Source organism: Haliaeetus albicilla, chromosome 24, assembly GCF_947461875.1.
Source record: "Haliaeetus albicilla chromosome 24, bHalAlb1.1, whole genome shotgun sequence".
NCBI classification, from domain to species: domain Eukaryota; kingdom Metazoa; phylum Chordata; class Aves; order Accipitriformes; family Accipitridae; genus Haliaeetus; species Haliaeetus albicilla.
Window position 1 is genome coordinate 23,643,713 of NC_091506.1, and position 20,365 is coordinate 23,664,077.

The window sequence follows — 20,365 nt, forward strand, 5'->3', positions numbered from 1 at the left end:
TTTTAATCCAGACAAATACAGATCCACCAAAAAATGGTATAGTTTTGTGTTAGATCAGCTCTAAAGAGTACAAAGGTGCTTGCATTTCTGGGAATGCCTAGGTCTCTTAAAATAATTAGATCACTTGAGTATTCATTTAAAATTTGAGCATGAATTTGGTAGGAAATTCCATACACTTGCAAGAAGAGGTGGTGTTTGGTATCTTAGCAGCAGCTGAAGAAGCTGGCTGGGGGTTGGTCGAAGGGAAACAGATGGTGTGCATGAAGTAGATCAAGCAGTACTGGCAATTAGTTCTGTGTTGGAAGGAAGAGTCTCCCTGTTTCCCTGTTTTAGGTAACATGACTAGTCCTTACAACAAAATTTGGCCGCCTTTTGAATTCAGGTGATTCCCCCTCAGTTATTCCTTTGAAGAATTTAGATCTCTAAGGTAATGACTGGACTTCAGATAATTTGCTTGCAGTACTTTTCCACTTACTGCTTTTTTCTAGTGTTACATAAAATAATTATTTTCCTGCATATCAGCTTTCTGAAATTTTGGAAGGAGATAGGCAATGAGGTTAAAGCTAGTTTCAGACCATTGGAATGCAAGATGTGCTTTTCTGAAAGTGATCCAAAACAGGTGATCAATTGAACTCAGAAATTTTAATCTCTTTTATGTATTTGCAAATTGTGTAGGTTAAAAATAAAAAGTTAAGCACTTTATTAGAAATGTAAATTTTTATGCCTAGGAAAAAGTGGATTGATGTGATTATAGGGAGTGTTGTCTGGTGTTCAAGTGCTTGTGTACTTTGACTCTTGCCTGGTCATGTGAGTGCATCTGCCAAGAGACCAGAGGTACCTGCCTCTTTGCTGTATGGTGGTATTGGCAGTGTGCCTGGGCAAGGTGGTAGGGCTCTCGGGAATAAAGGCAGTAGAAGCAGGCTCATAAAATAATCGGTTCAGCCAGCACAGAAGGCATCTTGGGCTGTGTGCATTCCGTAAGTGACCACAGGTGACTTGGCACCTGAAAACATATGGGTTTGGTTTGGATAAAACGGGCACCTTCAGAAGTCCTTGAAATTCCCCTGTCCAGTTCCTCGGTTCATGCAGTTCTTGTACTGTCATCTGTTGTCTCTGTTTGCTCCCTACATTGTGCTTTTTCCTTGCTCAATTTTTCTGAACTTCATTGGTGAAAAATATATGAAGGCGAGTGGTAGTTTGCTGTAAAATGTTAATTTAAAAGGTCATGAGAGCAGGTAAATGAATTTGATACCTTTTACCGAAATAGTCATGCAGATGTTAATGTGTCAGGCAGAGGTCTGTAGGAATATACAAAAATGTTATTTTAAAGGTAATGATATTTGAGTATGTTTGGAGAAAACGCTAACAAGAATACTTAGTCATAGGGAACAAGGTCTGACAGGTTTCAGTATTTACACTGCTGTGCAAATGCTATAGGGCACTCTTTGCAGCTGAAGCAACTAGTAAACCTCTTAAGGATAAGGTGGCATTTGGTTAACAGTGATTTGCTTCTTTACTTTTAATATTTCCAACTCATTGGTTGGGAGACTGATGCACCAGTATTATTTCTTGGTTGGTTTGTTTTCTTGGGTGTGTCACCCGGCTATCATTTGTTTCTACCAGTGCAGTATCTTATTCCTAATGATAATAGTGCCTTCATACCTTGACTTGGAAACTTTTGTGAAAATTGCAAACTTCCTACTCTCCTTTATGATTTTATTTTAAGTTAATTCAAGCTAAAAACATACTTTCTTTATTAGGAAATAATGGACCCAAATAGCTTTGTCCCAGGCAAGCTTCTAAATATAAAATCAGGTTAGTTGCTTGGTGTTGGATTTGTAAATCCATGGATTTTCCCTTGAAGCTGCGACTAGCTCCAGGAACTTAGCAAAGCTTTAAGCACGGTTTAAATTTAGGTAGTAAAGAACAAGATTGCATATTTTTTTTAAATTTAACGTGTTGTTGGGTATTTTAAAATGCTGGAATACTATGAATGTGTAACTTAAAAGGCAGTTCATCAGAGGTTGGTTTTGATCATTAATGTGCTGTTTGTATTAATCCAGGATGTGTCAGCATAAAAGCAGGTACTTTAGTTTTATGTTCGTAATATTAGTTTTTCAGTTTAACTTTTAGTCCTTGAACCCTAATAATCTGAAATAATTTGTGAAGTCATTTAAACTTACTAAGAGTTTTTATAGTGAAGGAATTAAAGTTAATAGTAATAATACTTTATAAGTAAAGTCCTGCAAGAATATCCTCATTATATATATGTTATTATGGAGTTTGGACTTAAGCAAGGAAAATAAAGAACTCTTGAAGTTGTGTGGGTTTTTCTGTTTGTTTGTTTCATTTTGGTTTCGGGTTTTTTTTGAATGTAGCATCTTGGTATAGTGTTACACTTAGCCACATTTAATGATATTGCGTAGTAGTTAATTTGGTAGGAGGCATGTATTAAAGGAAAATATACCTGGTTAAGGGTTAACCGGACATCTTTATTCCTTTTAAGAAAAAATTGAAACTTAAATTCATACATTGCATTATTTATCCAAAATACAGGAAGGTAAATAATTTAAAAGATCTTATGATATTGGCAACAGAAAGAAAGAAAGAGTTAAATGGAGTTGATAACTAAAAAGAATAAGTGAAGGCATGTTATTGAATAGTGTTTATATATGATTATTACTCTTCCCTGAATCCAGGCCAAGTTTTAATTTCTGTTAAGTTATATAATTAGATGGCTACAAAACTTTATTAGAGAATCAGTATCTTGATGATGGCTGAGTGAGAGCAAGTATCTACCAAAAGAAATAGTAACTGATATTATTCTGATATATGCAATTTGAATGCAAAAAATAGTGATTAAAAAAAAAAAATTGAAGGGTTTGTTCTATATGAAAGGAAACTAATATGTGTAAAGAGTTGTGTTATGGAAGCCAACTGACAGCCTGGAAAACGTAATTAATGTTGTCCTCATTCAAAATAATTTTTTATTTTTACAACAACAAAAAGTATACAATTATATAAAACCAATTCCTTTTGATTTCTTTTTCAAGTATATACATAGCTGCTCAGAGAATTTATTGCAGGAAATGTTGGAAAACAAAATTAGCACATTGAAGAAAAGAAGTGCAAAACTGTCCACAGTTTCAGGCAATATATTTCTCAATTACTATTGTGGTGTTTTTTGAGAAGCATTTTCATTAGTCTATAGCTGCATTTTTGAACCCCAAGACTTTCCTCACAGTCAAATGACTTCTCCCTGGTATGTTAGGTATTACATAAACACAGTAAAGGACTAAGTCTGGAGCAGTGAATGTCTTTGGGCTTGGCACTGTTCTGTAAATGTCTTCAGCTGCAAATAGAAAGCTTTGCTTACCCTTTACTCATACCATGTACGGATTTCTTGCATTCACTTAAAAACCTGCAGCAGCATACATGTTGATTTGAGTCTTTATTGCTCCCACTTCTTCCTGTTGAGATTAAAATTTTTTTTAAACTGTGTTAAAACTTTCTGCAATTTCGTTATCATTGTTCACATCTGAGATCAAAATTTATTTTATGCAAATGTGACCTTTTCAATTCTATATTAGAACAAGAGGATTGAATCTAGTTTTTTTTACATTATACTTGTTTAAAAGCTAAAATATCTTGCAAAAGGACTATATCAAGATTGACTGTATTACAAAATAATCAAAGCACTTTGTTAATGATGGAGACCTGATAGTATGGTAACAGAATACTGTCTTACAAACAAAAGTAGTAAGAGCTTAAAATGAATTGTTGACAAAATATAGTTAGTACTTAAGAACTTTATGAATAATGCCACCCCACCCAATAGTAGTTTGTAGCTGAAATATTGATAACTGAGAAGCCAAAGTAGCTTAAGTTTTTCTGAGTATCAGAGTACCCTGAAATTGGCATGTGATTGTCTTTGCTTAAAATTGACCACTTGTATACATCCTATCATTTGTAAACAGACAGCTAACAGCAATTGGGCAACGAATGTACCGAACCTAGTTAAATTTCCTAGTGTTGAGGAAAATAGGTTCTATTCAGAATCCTTGTACAGGGTGTCAAATTCATAATTCTCTGTTCCTGAGTATTTCAGATTGGATGAAGAGGTAGATTCTTGCTTGTGACTTACGCTTTGAAATATATTTAGAAGTGTTATCGCTGGTAGCAATGTTAGTAGAATTTCTTTGAAGTAATCTATATGTGTTTGCAAAAAAAGCATTTACATATTGCAAATATTTTGTGTTCTAACCTTCAAATCGTATTCTTGATGATATGACTTTTTAACAAAACATTTCCTTGAAACATTTTCCAGAAGTGTTTAATATGCTAAATAAATTTTAATTGGTTCTCCATGCTAAAATTTGCACTGTGTGTTCACTTAAGTATTTGAACTTCTCAGTCGAGTTGTCTGTTTGTTTTTCCTTCCTCCTTGGTATATCCTTTTGACTTGACACAGGAAAAAATATTTTCGGTTTGAACAATATATCAAGCGTAGCTTGCTATTAATACTGCTGAAGGACATTTTACAATTCTTCCTCCCAATCCCTGGCCTATTAGATTTTCTGTAATACCAGCTTGCTGAGAAATTGATTTATTACCATTTGATACTAAAATCTGAAAAACCTAGTGATGATGATTGAAAGTGATGATTCTCATAGTTAACAACTCGAGGACAAACCTACTTGGAGGTTACTGGTAAATACTGTTGTGGTCACTTCTATCTAAAAATATTAAAAATATTGCTAAGGACCTGTGAGCTCCGTTTCAGTAAATAGCAACTGATCAGAGATCTAAGTGTCATCATTAAGACAGGCTGCATTTAATTGGAACTTTTTTCCCCCTTGCAGTGGTCATTTGTTGTGGCTACAATCACAGAAATTCCACCAGTTGCCTTTCTTCCCAATTTCGTTGTTCAGAGAAAAGTGTTGAAGCCTCTACGAACCCAGACAGGAGGAACAATAATGGTAAGGTGCTCTTGATTCACTTTATTGTTTTTAAACCTGTTGATCAAAACACTATAAACCTGTGAGTTGTAATATTTTGTATAACTCAAAGGCTTAGCTGTGGAGGCCTGTAGAAGGAAGTGAGTTAGTGTACAGTCCTAAACATGAGCAAAGTTTGCCACTTGTTAACAGCTACCAAGGTGAAGGACATACCTGATTTTATGGTCTGTAATTTGCAGAAGCGGAAAAGACAGTAAGGGGCAGCCTGGGCAAGCAATGATAGATATGGCAGGATTTAGGGCAAATAGAGAAACTGACAAATACAAGCAAATTCTAGGAATGGGACGTTTCAAAATTGATAATATAGAAGCTATTTTTGAAGCACAGATTTACCAAACAACCTTGGTACTGTATGGGAAGAGAAGCATGGTTTGGTTGCTCTTGAGACTAGGTAAGTGTTTAAAAATCATATCACCTGGCTCATTTTAATGATTAAAGTTAGTCTATCTATTTTTTCTATTTTAAATACTGCATAAGCAGCTCGGCTGAACTCAAGTGAGACATAGCCTGTTTTACCTTAACAGAATTGTTCTCTAATTAGTTAAATGAATGCTCTGGTCAGAAGAGCTCTGTGTTGCCAGACATTTAATTTTGCCTGAGAATTGCCATAAGAGATGTTGAGGAAGTAGGAGGAAAGAAAACAGTTAATAGCTGGAGCCAAGAATTAGTTATTTAAACAATGTATTGAGGAAAAGATGCCTTCATAATTGTAAACTGGTAACTAATGGAACCTCTTCTGCCCTTTTTATCATTCCTTGTCATATTAGAGCTAGAGTTCAGGAACTATATAGCATGGTGCTGGGAGTAGAGGGTAACAGTCCTGATGTCTCTTTGCAGGTACTGAGCTGTAACAGTTACATAAATGGAAGACAAATAATCCTATCTGAAATCATTAATATTATGCTACAAATAGCTCTTTGCTGCATTTTAGCTACTCTTCCTGAATGTAGCTGTTACAGTGAGTGCACGTGAAAAGGATAGAAGCCCATATTGCTTTTTCTGTATCTCTCTGAAGCCAGTTATTGAAGAACACTATTCTCTGGGTTGGCAAACCTTTCAGAGTATGCCTATGCCAGACATGAGAATATGATTTATTGCAACTACTAGATATTAAAGGTGAGCAAGACTGTGAAGCCATAAATGAATGATAAAATAATAGCATTACTCTCAGAAATAGGATAATAATAGGTAGCTTCACCTTTCTGTCAACAGAAATGTAGGTACTTAGTAATCTGCACTGGAATCAAGGTTTCTTATTTTTAAATGCTTACCTTTGCGAATGTATCAAGAATTCATTAAAGGCATAAATAATGTAAAGAGCTCTTCTATGACTACTGCATAAAAGGCACCGCGGTACAGTTTTTCAGAAACAATGAAAAAGGTCAAATCTGTTTGAGTCTGACCTATGAGAATGTGAGTGAGCCAAAAGTTTGGTGAAGCAGTTCTCCAAGACTTTAATTTTGTGGCGCTGATGTGAGATTAACTGTTGCTACTATCACTTGTATAAGTGGATCTGGGCACTATTAAGTTTCAGCCCTCCTGGGTTTTACTATGTGAAATGAAAGGAGAGAGCCAGTTGTTATCAGATTTTAAGTCAAGATGAAATATCCTGCTTTTCTGTTGGATTTACTTTTTTAATGATAGAACTACTCAGTGCTCGATTCTTTATTGGGAAAAAAAAAAAGGCAATTTCTTTCAGTGTTTTAGCACTCTGTTGTTAAATCTGTGTCCCATCCAGCTGCTGGATTTGCAAGTGTGTATGTAAAAGTAACTCTGCCATTTGTTGGTTTTGCTACCAAAAGGTAGTAGAGAAAGGAATAGAGTGGACTGGCCAACTTGTGACTGGGCTTAAATATCAACTGTTAAGATTCAGAAACATCTTCTAATGGTGCGATATAATTGTTGTAAGCATGTCATCTTAACTCCCTTTGTAATATCCAAAGCAGTGGTCATAGATATTTAAGAATCTGGAGCTCTTTGAAAAGTTTGAGTATATCATCAAGTTTGAGCTGTGTTGCAGACTGGTGCATTTTATTATAAATAATGAGGAATGTAGTGTTTACGGAATGTAGCTCTTCATGGTACTGTGAAATACTCAGAGTAGTTGAAAAATGTATTGACATACATATGCATGTGCTCAGAAGAATCTTGTTTATGACTGGAGGAAAAGGTGAGAGTTCTAATCACAGCAGAGAAGTAGCAAAGGAATATTTCCAGTAAGTTTTTGAACATGGGGATAGTGGAGGGAAAGATTAAAATGTCACCTCATTGATGCTGAAATTGTCTGTGTGCAGTGAGTTAACTACTGCTTATTGCTCTGAGCTGTTAAAGAAAAATGGCCAGCAGTCTCTTCCTAAATCATGAGGACAATATAGTGAGTCCTGTGACATTTACCATGTTTAAGTACCCTTGCATGTTGCTGAGTCTGGTTTTAATTCAGGCTTGCGAGTGGGAAATGACTTTCTTTTATAAAATAAAAGTTGTATGTATCTTGCCTATCTTGGACTCTGTTTCTCCAACTACTGTTCTCAACTCTTAAATCCCATTTCCTAATTCTACTTTAATTCTCTTGTGTTGCTCTGTCTTCTTGGATGTAGATATTAAGGTGAAAGAATAGTGAGGTAAGGAAATATGTGAAAGCATTTGTACAGTGTAGCAATATCCGGTGCTTTTGTTGAAGCCTAAAAGTCTGCATAAGCATGAGAAAACCAGATAAACTACTGAAAATGTTAAAACAGTCTTTAAGGACAACTTAAGTATAGAGTTTGGAAAGAACATGCTAGGTTATGGATAAATCTTTAGACTTACTGGATTATGGTAATAGGCTAGATAACAAAAAGTGCTACCTCCTTTAGTAGGTGTTAACTGGCAAAAGCAGAGATGATGGAAGTGGAACACAGTGCATCTCCCTAATGCAAATCTGCATAAACCACCTGGAACACTTTCTCCTGGCAATTTACCAGCAGGGGCTGGAGATGGCACCAAACTGGTTTTGTTGATATTTGTGTAGTCATCTTGCTTTCAATGGACTGCTGGGAAGTTTGGGGGTAGTTTGACTTTTTTTTAAAGCTGATGTTATAGACTGGGTAGTAGTAGAGAGAAAGAATTCTGGTTTCATGTGGTTCATATAGTTCAAGGTGCTTAAAAATTTTTGGTTGTCGCTCAAAGAAGTAGCTCCGTTCTGTCTCCATTTAGTCCATCAGCATCACTTCAGACTCCTGGTCAGTTCTCTCTTCTGTGCCATATTTCTGACTGCAATCAGTAGTGATTATTGAGATGGGGGTTTCTGGTCTGCAAAGTCCTGTCTGAATAGGAATGTGCAGAGTCTTCTGTTATTATAGCCACACTGTCTTTTTCTGTACAATATTAATGAGGAATGAAGGAAATGGTAGAAGAGAAAAATAATTGACAAAAGTCTAGTTTCCTGGTATTTCTATCTTTGATACTTCTTAAGGGTCTTGACAGTACGCGTATGTGAAGTCTTTTTCCACTTGGTTCTAACTAGTCAATACTTTTATATAGTTTTGTGATGTTTTTCATTGTGCTTGTGTTATCTTTAATTCCTAAAGTGTGTTCACTAGTTATGAATGTGGTCATGTGGAAGAGATAGCCACTAGTTGTCTATTACGCCTTTGTGTCATGCCTCCTGAAATACACATGACATCACTGGTCACTTTTGGATTGATTTTGATGCCATATGCTGTTATTTTTACTTTTTTTTTTAAATTTTTCATTATGGGGAAATAGGTATGTACTTTTAAAAGCAGTTTTGATTTGTCATACAATAAAATTTGTACAGTACCAGTCAGAAGTACAATCTTCTGCTATTCCTGATGGTCCTGTTTATTATGAAAATTCCTGCTGAGTTTCTGTACTTTTTAATGATTTTCTAGCAATATGGGAAGATTGTTTTTTGGTGAGGAATCCCTAGGAAGTATGCTAAATCACAGATAATGTGCTTTCCCTGTGACTTAATGGGTTTTATAGTTCAGAAATTACAATCTTTTCTCAAGATCTAATTTGTGTAAGTTAGCACACTCATAACAGGATGATGTTTACTTTCCCAGTAGTTTTCTTAATACTAAATTAGAACTGTTCAAATGTAAATATTGGTGATGAAGAATTCTCAACTGTTCAAACTTACTTTCATATATGATGTGTAATATGTTCTTTCTGTGATTATGGAAAAAAATAATCTGGTTTTATCCCCCCCCCATTTATTTATAGTTCTGGCTAGTAATATCTTCTGTTTTTTAACATGACACTTAAGGAATACTGCAGTTAAACACTTGCTTGACTCTTCCAGGCCAAAATAAGTCAGGTTTTTCAATTAAAATTTCATGATTTAAGCCTTTTGTATCTCTTCCTGTCAATACTTTCCCTTCCCTGAATGTCATTTGAGTTCAAAGGAGAGATACAGGCATAGTTTTTCTGTAGTGGAGGGGAAAAGATTGGTAATATTCTATACTATGCATGCCATATAATTTAAAAGTCACAGAACACTTTATATTGTAGCATTTTTCTGTCCCCACCCACAGCTGAAACTATGTTAATCTGTATTTTCAGGATTTTGAGCTTACATTCCTCCTATTCTTGCATGAACAGGAAGGATATTGGGAGATTTTTGCTCACTTTTTACTCTTGCCACCACTTGTACTTTCCCCTTTCTCATTTGTCTGCTAGGGGTCGGTGTTCATCTCTGCAAAGTGCAGTTAGTTTTAGATCTGTTCAGCTGCCAGAGAATGAAATAAAGACGAGATATCAAGTATTTTTTCAACTAATTATGCTAAGGATAGTTTTGTATGGCTCATATTCAGAGCTCTGATGCAGAATGACCTGCAGTGGTAAAACATCTGAAAATTCAATGGGCATGTCCGACTGCCAAGAGTTGCATTTGGGGTGGAAGCAGACAGTGTTAAATGGTTGCCTCGTTCATTCATGAAGTTCTCACCGTAATTTTCTTAAGGCAGGAAAACTTGCTGTTGATAGAGGCTGGGCAATCAATGTGGGTAAGTACAAATGTAGTACATTAAATGATACTTGAAATAAAGTGTTTAAAATCATATCATTTTCATTTAGCACAATGTGTATTCTGTTTATAATAACAGAATGTGACTGGATTGTGTTTAACAAAGGTCAACTCTAAAGGAAAAAAGTGGAAAAAGTACTGGATTTGTTTTCTTATCCACTGTCACCCGTTATTAAATAAAATATTTTTGGAAAGAAAAAAAGATAACTGGATAAAGGTATGATATCGTATATAAGGAAAAGTGTTTGGATTGAAGTTGTGTGGAAAAAAAATAAGGAAAAATTTGGAGTAAATGTAAATATTTCAATAAAATATTTGTTTTCATTAAATTATAAAATAATTATTGTAGATCTTATCAGCAGCTAATTTATATATTATACCAGATCAAGGGATTGGTTGGTATGCTGGAGAGCAGGGCTGCACTAGTTAGTGTCTATATCTGGCTCTGCAGTTTTTCCTGAAAAAGACTTGAATGAAAAAATTATGAAGAATATAGTGAATATAAATCTGCTCTCCTGCTCATAGTAAATAGCAATGCAAACCCAGTAAACTATTGAAGCAATATTTTGTGTCATGTAAAACTTAGCTTGTCCTTTTCACAGAGCTCATCAGTTCTGGGACTTTTCTGTTATTTCTTACACGTATCTTTTGCAGAGTGAATATCCAATGTTAAAAATTAAATAGACATTAAAAACAAACCCAAAAGCCTGTCATATTTACTGATATATAACGTGAGCTTGTTTGTGTTTCTTGCTTAGATATTTGTAGTGGGTGTCTCTGTAAAAAGTTCTGGTTTGTTATATTAAAAATAAGTTTTGGGCTGGGGAGGTCTAAGTACTTTTTTTCATGTGAAGAGCATGTGTGTTTGTGTTTTAAAGAGGAGTTCTTAAAAGTTTCTTCTGGCCTGAGTGTTTGCAAAAGACAATGGCATGTGCAAATAACACCATAGCTCTTGGTTTGGTATTTTTTTTGACCCGATGTTCAGCATAGAAAAGAACTTTCAACCTGCCCTGTAATGTTAATTATGCAACTCCAACAGCCTGGGGGAGTTGAACTTTCAAAGCAGTATGCTTTGTCGTGGAGGCACCATGTGTTACATATATATACATTTCTCAGTTCTTCGGGTGCTTGCTAGATGACGGGGACAATTCCTCTTAATCTGGGCTTCTGCGCATCCTTTGCCTGATGGTCTGGTAGGCCACACATAAGATCTGTACAGAAGCCCTGTGAGACGTTTTGCATTGCTAGGTAAGGGTTTAACAGCTCTAGGTGTGGTATTTGCTAAAGCAAAAAAAGTGCCTGATGTGTAAGTGATCTCTGTCTCTTTGCAAAGACCATCAATGTTCCTTAGTATCTAGCTTTTCACCTCTTCAACATTTTTATGTTTAGGTGGTGGTTTTCATCACTGTTCAAGTGACAAAGGTGGAGGATTTTGTGCATATGCTGATATCACACTGGCTATAAAGGTAAGAAGTACTCTTAAACCAGTATTTTCTACTATTTGTGCAAATGGAAAAAAATCCACACAAATTCATAAGAACTAATTTGCATCTTAATAGGAGAAAATAAAGCCATCTGTAGATGGGTGGGAATGGGAAAATGGTGTGGTACTTGATGCTGCAGAACATAACGCGTATGCAGTATTGTTAAGTGGAAGGGAAGAGTTGCAGGGGTCAGAATTATGAATGTAAATATGAACCACTACAATTGCATTAATAATGTCATCTTGGTAAAAAAACCATTCAAAATCAAACCAGATTGACTTTTAATATCCTTAATGATAATTATCCTAGCCTTGCAGTTGAACCTGAAAATTCCACATTAGTTTTAGTGGTTACAATCAAGACAAATGCGGAGACAGAAATCCTCTCTCTGAATCAAGCTGCACTATACAGTGCTCAGACTGGTTCAGATTTATGAATAAAAATGTGAGTGTCTCCAAAATGATCATTGAATGTGGATGAATACATTTGGTATTTAGCCATTGAAAGGCTGAAGCAAGAGCCTTCTGCAATTAGGCTTATTTTTATCAAATGTACTATGGTATATTTGTATACTAGAATATTTATAAAGTATCAGTAATAATCAAACATAAAAAAGCTCTAGTGATTGCAGCACACTATGACATAACATCCTAATTTCTGTACATGGTAATTTGCAGGAAAGTAATCCACAGTGTTCTATTTTCCCTATCATTAAAATACAGATTGAGAAATTATAGTGGGTGACAGTTTGTACAAAATCTTTGGGTTTTAGCATGTCTATATTAAAGATAGTAACTTGTCAAAGTTAAGACTCAAAGAATTAAAAAATATTTTTTTTCTTCACAGACGTGGAATGAGAAATGAATTCTGTTACTAAAAGTGGCTTTAATGCATACAGTCCCTACAGCAGCTTTTCCTAAATGGTAGATTTCATGCTTATACAGTTGGATGCCATCACAGTGGACTGTTTCTCCCTTCCTGCTGATAAGCCTCACTTGTGCTATTGTTTGTGTCTCATGAAGTTAGCTCCTCGATGTTTTGGGGCTCGTGCAGCTCTTGCTTCACCCTGTCCCAACCCATAGTTGTTGCTGTTGGTGTCTCCGTGCTGTTGCTGGTTCCACCCCAGCCTCTGACGGCACCAATGCCACGATAAGCTTGATGATCCCTAGCTGGACCTGTCCTTTTCTGTCTGGCTGGTGCGAGAGCAGAGATGTACCAGCTATGTCTGTGTAGAGCCAGCATTACTACAAAAGGGTTTATTGCCCTGGGCTTCAGTGACATTGGGCTTACGCCTTATTTGCAGAGTCCACGTTACAGGTTAGTGCAGGATGCTGTAGAAAGACATGTCCTTGATCTTATGTTGTGTCTGGTACTTCGTGGGAGAAAGAGGAGATGAGTAGAAATCTCTTTCTTCCCTGTCTCCACCAACTTTCTCAATAGGTAGGCAGATGCCTGCACAGATGACTGTGAAATGCATGCTTCGTGCATTTCACCTGGTGGAAATGTATAGGTTTTGTTATTGTATAACCACAAAAATTATTTTTTCATGTGAAATAACTAGGGATTTTGTAATTAAATATATTAGAATCATTTAGCCATTTATTTGGCGAATGAAATGGAGGCACACTCTACATTCAAATCAGAACAGTGATATCCTGTGCAAGCATCAAGCCTCCAGTTCAATCTGTCACCTAACTTAATAATGTTCTCCATCTTTTTCTTTGTTTATATATCCAGTTCTTATTTGAAAGAGTACAAGGGGTATCTAAAGCCACAATTATTGATCTGGATGCTCATCAGGTGAGTAGCTTACTTATATTCAGTAGTGCAGATGTTTTGCTTGAAATACAAGTGTGTGATAAATACCATTTTTTTCTAATAGTAGTATAAACTGTCAACTTGCAGAATACAAAGTTAATCATAGATGATGGAAACTGAACAGTTGTTTAATTATTTTATGGTGCAAAAGGCTGTTAAGCCAGTTCAGTAAAATTAAACTGAGTTGTAGCTCCATCATGTGGCTAGATGGAAAAATATTTTTGAGTTACATACTGATCTGAGGCATAACGGTCTCCAGAGTAGATCAGTATCCCAGAAGAAACAAGAATCTCTTAAAACAGAATTACAGTTAGTTCAGCATGCATGATCATTGCAGCAACCTTTGCAGGGGATGAATTTGACCTTCAGTGTTTTAATGGAAAGCCTGGCTTAAGGCTAATGAAGTAAAGAATACATCATTCTTCACCTGGTAAAGTGATTTACTGTGGGTACTGAGAACAAATCTCATCTTTGGTGGGATTTCCAAAATAAATCCTGAAGGGAGGGAAATACTACTTTTAGAAAAGCAGTTAATGCACTAAAATTATGTCCAATCTGAAGCATTGGAGATAATTTATTATGTGTAAATAAACCATTTTAAGTAGCTCCATGACAGTGAGGAAGCCTAATGGCTGCAAATTTTCCATCTTCTGTCATTTCTCTTATCTGCAAGTTAAGGCATCCTAAAATTACCATGAAATAAAGACACAGATTATGCAATAGAAAGATGTTTTGTGTTCATGATTCTCTTCAGCCATCTCTGTCAGGGTGTGCATTTTTTTTGTGGTTTTCTGGGGTGTTTTTTTGTTTTGTTTTTTAAGAACTTCTTGGGATGTATTTTGATTTTCAGGTATCATGCTGGTAATCTCAGTGTGCACACTAAATCACCCCTTTGTTTCCTTTCTTTGGGGAATGAGAGGTGTGTGAAGTAGTAGCTCAGCAGATCCTTTTTAAGTATGCATCTATACTCTCATCTTGTAAGCGTTCCAGTTCTTGGTGCATTGGCGAGTTTCACCTTTCATAAGAAAATGGTTTACCCAGAGGCTCTCATATTCCTAGATTTCTGTTCATGAACTGTTTATTTGTGGGCCAAAGGTGTTGAAGAAATAAGTAGGTGTTGCCATTTTTTAGCATAAAGAAATGCAATTCTGGTGCTTCCCATCTCCTCTTTCACACAGATTGACTTAGCTTCAGCCCAGTGATTCTTGGAAGGGAGGCTGTAGCAGAAATATAGCTTAACTGTCCAGGGACATAAATTATGTAACTGAATTACAGAGTTAAATCTGTGGAAATGTCTGGTTTTGTAGTTTAAATGACAGTCTGTTGGGGGTAGGGGCTGGGGTCCTGTATGATACTGATTTCAACAAAATTATCTTGGCAATTGCTGTGAAAAGATGATTTTATACTAGTGGAAAAAAGTCTAAATGAGAGCCAAAAGAATACTATTTAAATTCAGAAATGGGGGGAGGGGAAATACTGAGAATCTGAGTTTTTTCCTGAGCATCCATCTTTACACCCAATACAATCTTTTTGTAAGAAATTCCGGGTGTTAAACAATATGTTAAACTGTTGGGTGTTTAGTGTTTGTAATTTTTCCAGGGATTGCTTATCTCACCAAGGCTTGAATTGTCAGAAGAGCTGTAGTCAGCTTTGTTTATTAATCCTTGTATAAGAATATCAGTATCTCTGCCAGCAGTTGACAGTGACTTTTTTTTGCACAATTGGAAGACGAGAGATTGCTTTTGTGATGCTGCTGAAGACAATTGGGTTCTAATTTTTGTTGTATTTTTCTTATATGTGCAATGAGATCTATGATAATTACCTTCACAGAGATATTAGGATGTTGATTTTGAACCTGCTGTCTTCAGACTGATACTGTCAAAGCCCCCAGAACTCTACACCTCAAAATAACCTTCAAGACTATAAATAACGGAATGACAGAAGAGTTTTAAAAATTAGATCTTTGTAGGCTGAATTACTCTAGCATTTGTAGATTACTTAATTCTCTGTTAATATGCTAGGAATAGCTAACTGTAAATTTTCTTCAGGGAAATGGCCATGAGAGGGACTTTATGGATGATCATCGGGTATATATTATGGATGTGTACAATAGATATATTTACCCAGGGGATGGATTTGCTAAACGTAAGTATAATTGAAATTCATATTCCAAAATGTGAAAGACCTACTGTGTTGTTAAATAACTTCTTCATTTACTAATAAGTTTCCTTGCAACAATGTTAACTAGATTTTTTTTTTTTTTTTTTTAAATTTTACATTGGCCATACGATTTTCAATGATCACTGTGATATATCACAATAGTGTTAATGCTGTAGTGTTTTCTATTGTTTCTGGAATGAATTTCTGGAATGCAAGGTGTGGGTATTACCTGGACTTTGTTAGCAGTCCATTCAAAAGCTCATGTCGTGGTTAGAACAGCAAGTTAAATAATCCTTTTGATTTGAAGATAACTGTTAGAACTGAATCTTTCCTTTACACTAAATTTATGAAGAATTCACTAAGGATTAGCTAATACTGTGTAAAAAGGTTTCATGTTCTTTTGAAAGTTATAAATTAAAACATATTTAGGTGTTGTCTTTCCAGTAGAGCTTGTTTTATAAGCATCTAGAAAACAAGATGCATCTGAATGTGACACAAGTTGGGAAGCAAAAGGAAGTCATACAAACGTTAAGAGCTGGTGCTTAATTTTTTTGTTGTTGTTTGTTTATCCCTACTGTGATGTACCTATTGTGTCTGGTGACCTCTCACAATTAATTAGTGGGGTTTTGATAATGGTTAAATTGTAATGTGAAAGCCCAAAGTTCATTTGATCTTTGATTCCGTTACACTGTCACTTATTACAGGCTTAATTTGTTACCTGAATCATAGTTTATTGGGGGAGATGTTCTTCTGCTGTTGAATTTCTTCAGTGATGCTGTCATTCTGAAAAGCCTACTTTATTTGGATTCTTGGCAAGAATTAGGTGCAGTGCATTGTACTTCTGTTTTTTAACTAGTAAAGATTTTGAAAATTGTAGTATATGTATTTCAAGGTATTAATCTAAAAAAAGACCATTTAAAGCACATCCTGTCTGTAAGCAGACAAATTGCAAGCAAATGAAGGTATATTTTTTCTAAGAAAAGCATTTCTTTATTCATATCTCAAATGGCAACATTTTGAACAGATGGATTAAGACCAAAACAAAGTAAGCCCTTGTTAGCAAATCCGAAAAACTGAATTCACCTCTCTCCTGTGAAGCTGGGAATACTAGCATTCTCTTTCTACAGATGAAGTGTGAGGTGCAGAAGGCTGTGGCCAAAGACATGTGAATATGTAGTTGCTTGTAGTCTGTATAAGGGTGTCTAAATAGGAGTTCAGTGGCTAAATCCTTTAAACTCTCTCCTGCTAGGTGACCAGACGAAGATGAGATCAGGGAGGGCATCTTTTTGAAGAGAGGTCGAGGCTTGAAGCTGGGAGTTTGAATTCTTAGGGTAAACTCTGATTGCTCTCTCCCTGGACTTCCTACTCATTTTCTCCATGTTTTATTACAGGAGTCTCTGTACGTGTTTTTTGTCCCATGCACTTCCTTGGGGGGGCGGGGGGGAAGACTAGCTAACACTGCCTAATGCTTAGCCATAGGCATATTGAGTCCCTAAGGGGAAGTAGCTTGGAATTACACAGACATTTAGGAGGAGAAAGGAGAAGATGGATGGGGAAAAGGACTAGTTCACTGAAGGGTGAGCATAAAAAGTTGATAGCTGAAACTCAAGGCCTTAAAAAAGTGTTGCTGTTTGAGTGTCATTTTGCAGTTTTCAAAGCTGTAGAAATACATTCACTAGTTAGCAAGAGATGGACGAAAGGGTGTCAAATGCAAAAGCTGTGTTCATTCTAACCTACAGATGCATCACCGTGTCCCTCGGTAGTCCCTGATCCGGATAATAACTAATCTGTAATTCTGTGTTTTGTGGTGGAGATGAAGACAAGAGACCTACAGAGGCATGGAATCTTATTCATGATTGTCTCAACTTCTTAATGGTTTCATCAGAACAATACTTATTTGTCCCCATGCTAATGTGTTTACCTCCTCCTCTAAAGCTCTATCCAGCTAGCGGATTCTTTACCCTGAAGAGGGTCTAAGTGCTGTTTAGAAGAGCACAGCTGTGCACACTTACATGAACATTTATATAACAATAAGAAAATAATTCAGGAAAAATATCATAAAGGAACAAAATTCTTTGAAAGTAATGTTGATGCAATGAAATAAAGAAAAAGAATGCTTCACTAATGCTGAACAAGGATGAAAAGCAGAAAAAACCCCTACCCAGCAATCACAAGAATAAATATCATTCTGTGTTGAATGCATTCATGCACACTTGGTGGGTGCTGACTCTACACTTCAGATTTAGGACTCCAAGGCATTTAATTGAAGGCATAGGGTATAGTGAGGTAGAAGTCATACCTTTTAAACACCTCTAACGTAGAGTTGATGAATTCAGATTTAGACTTCACATAACTCCGTAAAAGCACCCAAAGCTAGGTTGCAAAACCTTGGGTTTCTTTCCTCTACCTTCTCAACCCTCGTCTTCTAATGCTTTATTAGAAGCATTAGAAATAATTTGATTTAAATTAAGAATAGATATTTGCTCTTCTGGTAGGATTACAGGGTAAGAACATTAAATTGAAAATGCTTGGGGCAAAGATGAATCTTGTTATACATTCATAAAGCAGTTCACATAAATTCATGATCCCTTGCTGTTAGCTTTGAGTGATGTGATAAAAATAAAACATCTTAATAATTTCTCAGTGATATTTATCTTGTGTTTTCCCCCAACTGTTTCCTCTGCAATAGCAATTTGGTGTTTTCTTTCCCTTATGCTTTATTTAGATTACTTTTAATAATTTTCTTTATGATTTCTTTGCTGATTGGTAAATGGACATGCAGATCAGCTGCTTTTCAGTAATATTTTCCACTTGTGTCTCAGATTTTCCTTCCTCACCCCCCGCATCTAATTTTCTGTCTTCAGTGGAATTTTTTCAAGGTCATTGTGCTTACATTTGCTGGGAAAACAAGTAGTTGAATAACTTTCTTTAATTCAAGGTTCTGTGAAAATGCAGCATATTTACAAAATTTCCAGAAATGTTATCTCTTTCTCTTGCTTACCTAAATCTTGTGTTTTCTGTCGAAGCAATGCTTTGGTTATTGAGTAACATCAAAACATTTTTTAGGTGCCATAAAACGCAAAGTGGAATTAGAGTGGGGTACAGAGGACACAGAATATCTTCAGAAGGTACATACTCACGTGGAAGGAGCATTAAATGAATTAAAACCTGACATCATTGTTTATAATGCTGGGACTGATATTCTGGATGGCGATCCTTTGGGAGGACTAGCTATTTCACCTCAGGTTTGTATAATACTAAAATAGCTACAGTCTTTCACTCCTCAATAGATACTGAAGGCAGTCCTGAGAGTGACTTGTGGCCATTTGTTAGATGAAGGTAAGGTGCATACTTTACACTAAACCAGAGCATTTTCCTGTTACAGATATGTATTGATACATCTCTGTTCCTCTTTTCACTACATTTTTTTTTTGTTGTTGTTGTGTCTTCCTGACTAAATATTTTTGTTCTTCAGGTGCCTGTGCTGGTATCATTTGTCGTCTTTCTAAAATATACTGATTTTGAACAGCAGTAACCAGACAGTAACCAGAGAGGCATATATTTTCACACTTCACTTGACTCCTATTTTTCCTGTTTGGTTTGTTTGTTCTTTGTTTCTTTTACCCTCACATAACCCTTTTTGCAATGTATTTCTTTTGTCACCTGCCCCCAGTGTGTATCTTACACTTAATTTCCTCTGTAGCACTCCCAGCTGTTTTAAATTGCTCTTCTGGTATCTTCCAGTCCTAGCAATTTTGTGCAGCCTGTCTGTGTATTCTTAGCAAATGAACAGATTTTTTTTTCCCTTTCCTCATTCTTTTCTATACAAATATCATTACCCTTTTACAGTTCAGTTTACCTTCTCTCTCCCCAGATTGTTACCAGATCTAAATTTTGATTTATTCTGCATAGCTTCGTAGAAGTCTTCACCTTCCAGATATAACAAGTCTGCTTTTCTCAAAATAAACAAAAATTTACAGATCTTGTATTTCCTCCATTTTTTAAATGATTCCTTCTCTGACAGCTCCTCAGTTCTGTGTGTCTGCTGTTTTCACATTTGGTTCTCCTTTAGTGTCTACCAGTTCAACATAGAAAAGTGCTTTCTTGATTTGTGAGCTCTCGGATTTCCTTCTAATTGAGCCATCACTCGATCTGTTCAGTTTTCATTCTATTTTGCAGTACTTTAGTTCTCAAGTGCTTCCTTTTGCACAGAGCTTTAGCTCCTTGCTGGGTTTTATTGGCTTCCTTATGTATTTCCTCATTCTTGTCGTCTCTGTCACTGAGCAGCTGCTTCGTTGCTTTCTGACTGCCCGCCACGTCCTCGGTGGACCCAGGGTGGAAAGACTTGGGAGCCACTCTGGATCTCCGGATTTTGTTTCCATGGCTGTGTAGAAGTCTCTAAGGAGAAAGGAACAGCTGAGGGGCTTGGACTCGTTTAGTTTTAACCTTGGAGAGGATATGACCTGAGGTGTAAGATCTCATTTGATAGAACAGAGCTTTTTGGAGGGCAGTGTCCACCAAGAGAAAGGGAAGCTAGTGATAGATGGAGAATACTTTAAGATGTGCCTTTTCAAAAAATTTTCTGCCGTTTGAGAAGGAGCAGTTTTAATTGCCAAGAAAAATGAGTTGCTGTAGCTTGTTGGGTGCTGTGTAGGGAAAGAGACAAAATGCGGGGATGGGGAAAGAAAGGTGAAATGATTCTTCTGGTCACAAGTAGAGATGAAAGGCAGAGTGCTGTTTCTCTGCACAAGCAGTGGCTCGGGTCCCTGTTGGAGAAAAGGTTTCTGTAGCTAAGCCTTCATTTTCTGAATTGAGGGCAGGGTTTCTTGTCTCTCTAATCTTGTTGGCTTAGGTGT

At 36.2% G+C, this 20,365-nt stretch overlaps 1 protein-coding gene across 4 annotated transcripts in view; it reads left to right on the forward strand.

Moving 5' to 3' along the window:
* Positions 1 to 20,365, forward strand: part of HDAC11 (histone deacetylase 11) — a 30,402-nt gene that overhangs the window by 6,186 nt on the left and 3,851 nt on the right. For 3 of the 4 annotated variants that reach the window (XM_069769852.1, XM_069769853.1, XM_069769850.1), the window contains 6 exons: positions 4,863 to 4,979; positions 9,985 to 10,027; positions 11,437 to 11,513; positions 13,269 to 13,331; positions 15,398 to 15,494; positions 18,576 to 18,754. In XM_069769852.1, the coding sequence (XP_069625953.1) occupies positions 4,863 to 4,979; positions 9,985 to 10,027; positions 11,437 to 11,513; positions 13,269 to 13,331; positions 15,398 to 15,494; positions 18,576 to 18,754 (576 nt within the window). The remainder of the gene's footprint in view (positions 1 to 4,862; positions 4,980 to 9,984; positions 10,028 to 11,436; positions 11,514 to 13,268; positions 13,332 to 15,397; positions 15,495 to 18,575; positions 18,755 to 20,365) is intronic. The other variant, XM_069769851.1, reaches the window with a different exon arrangement.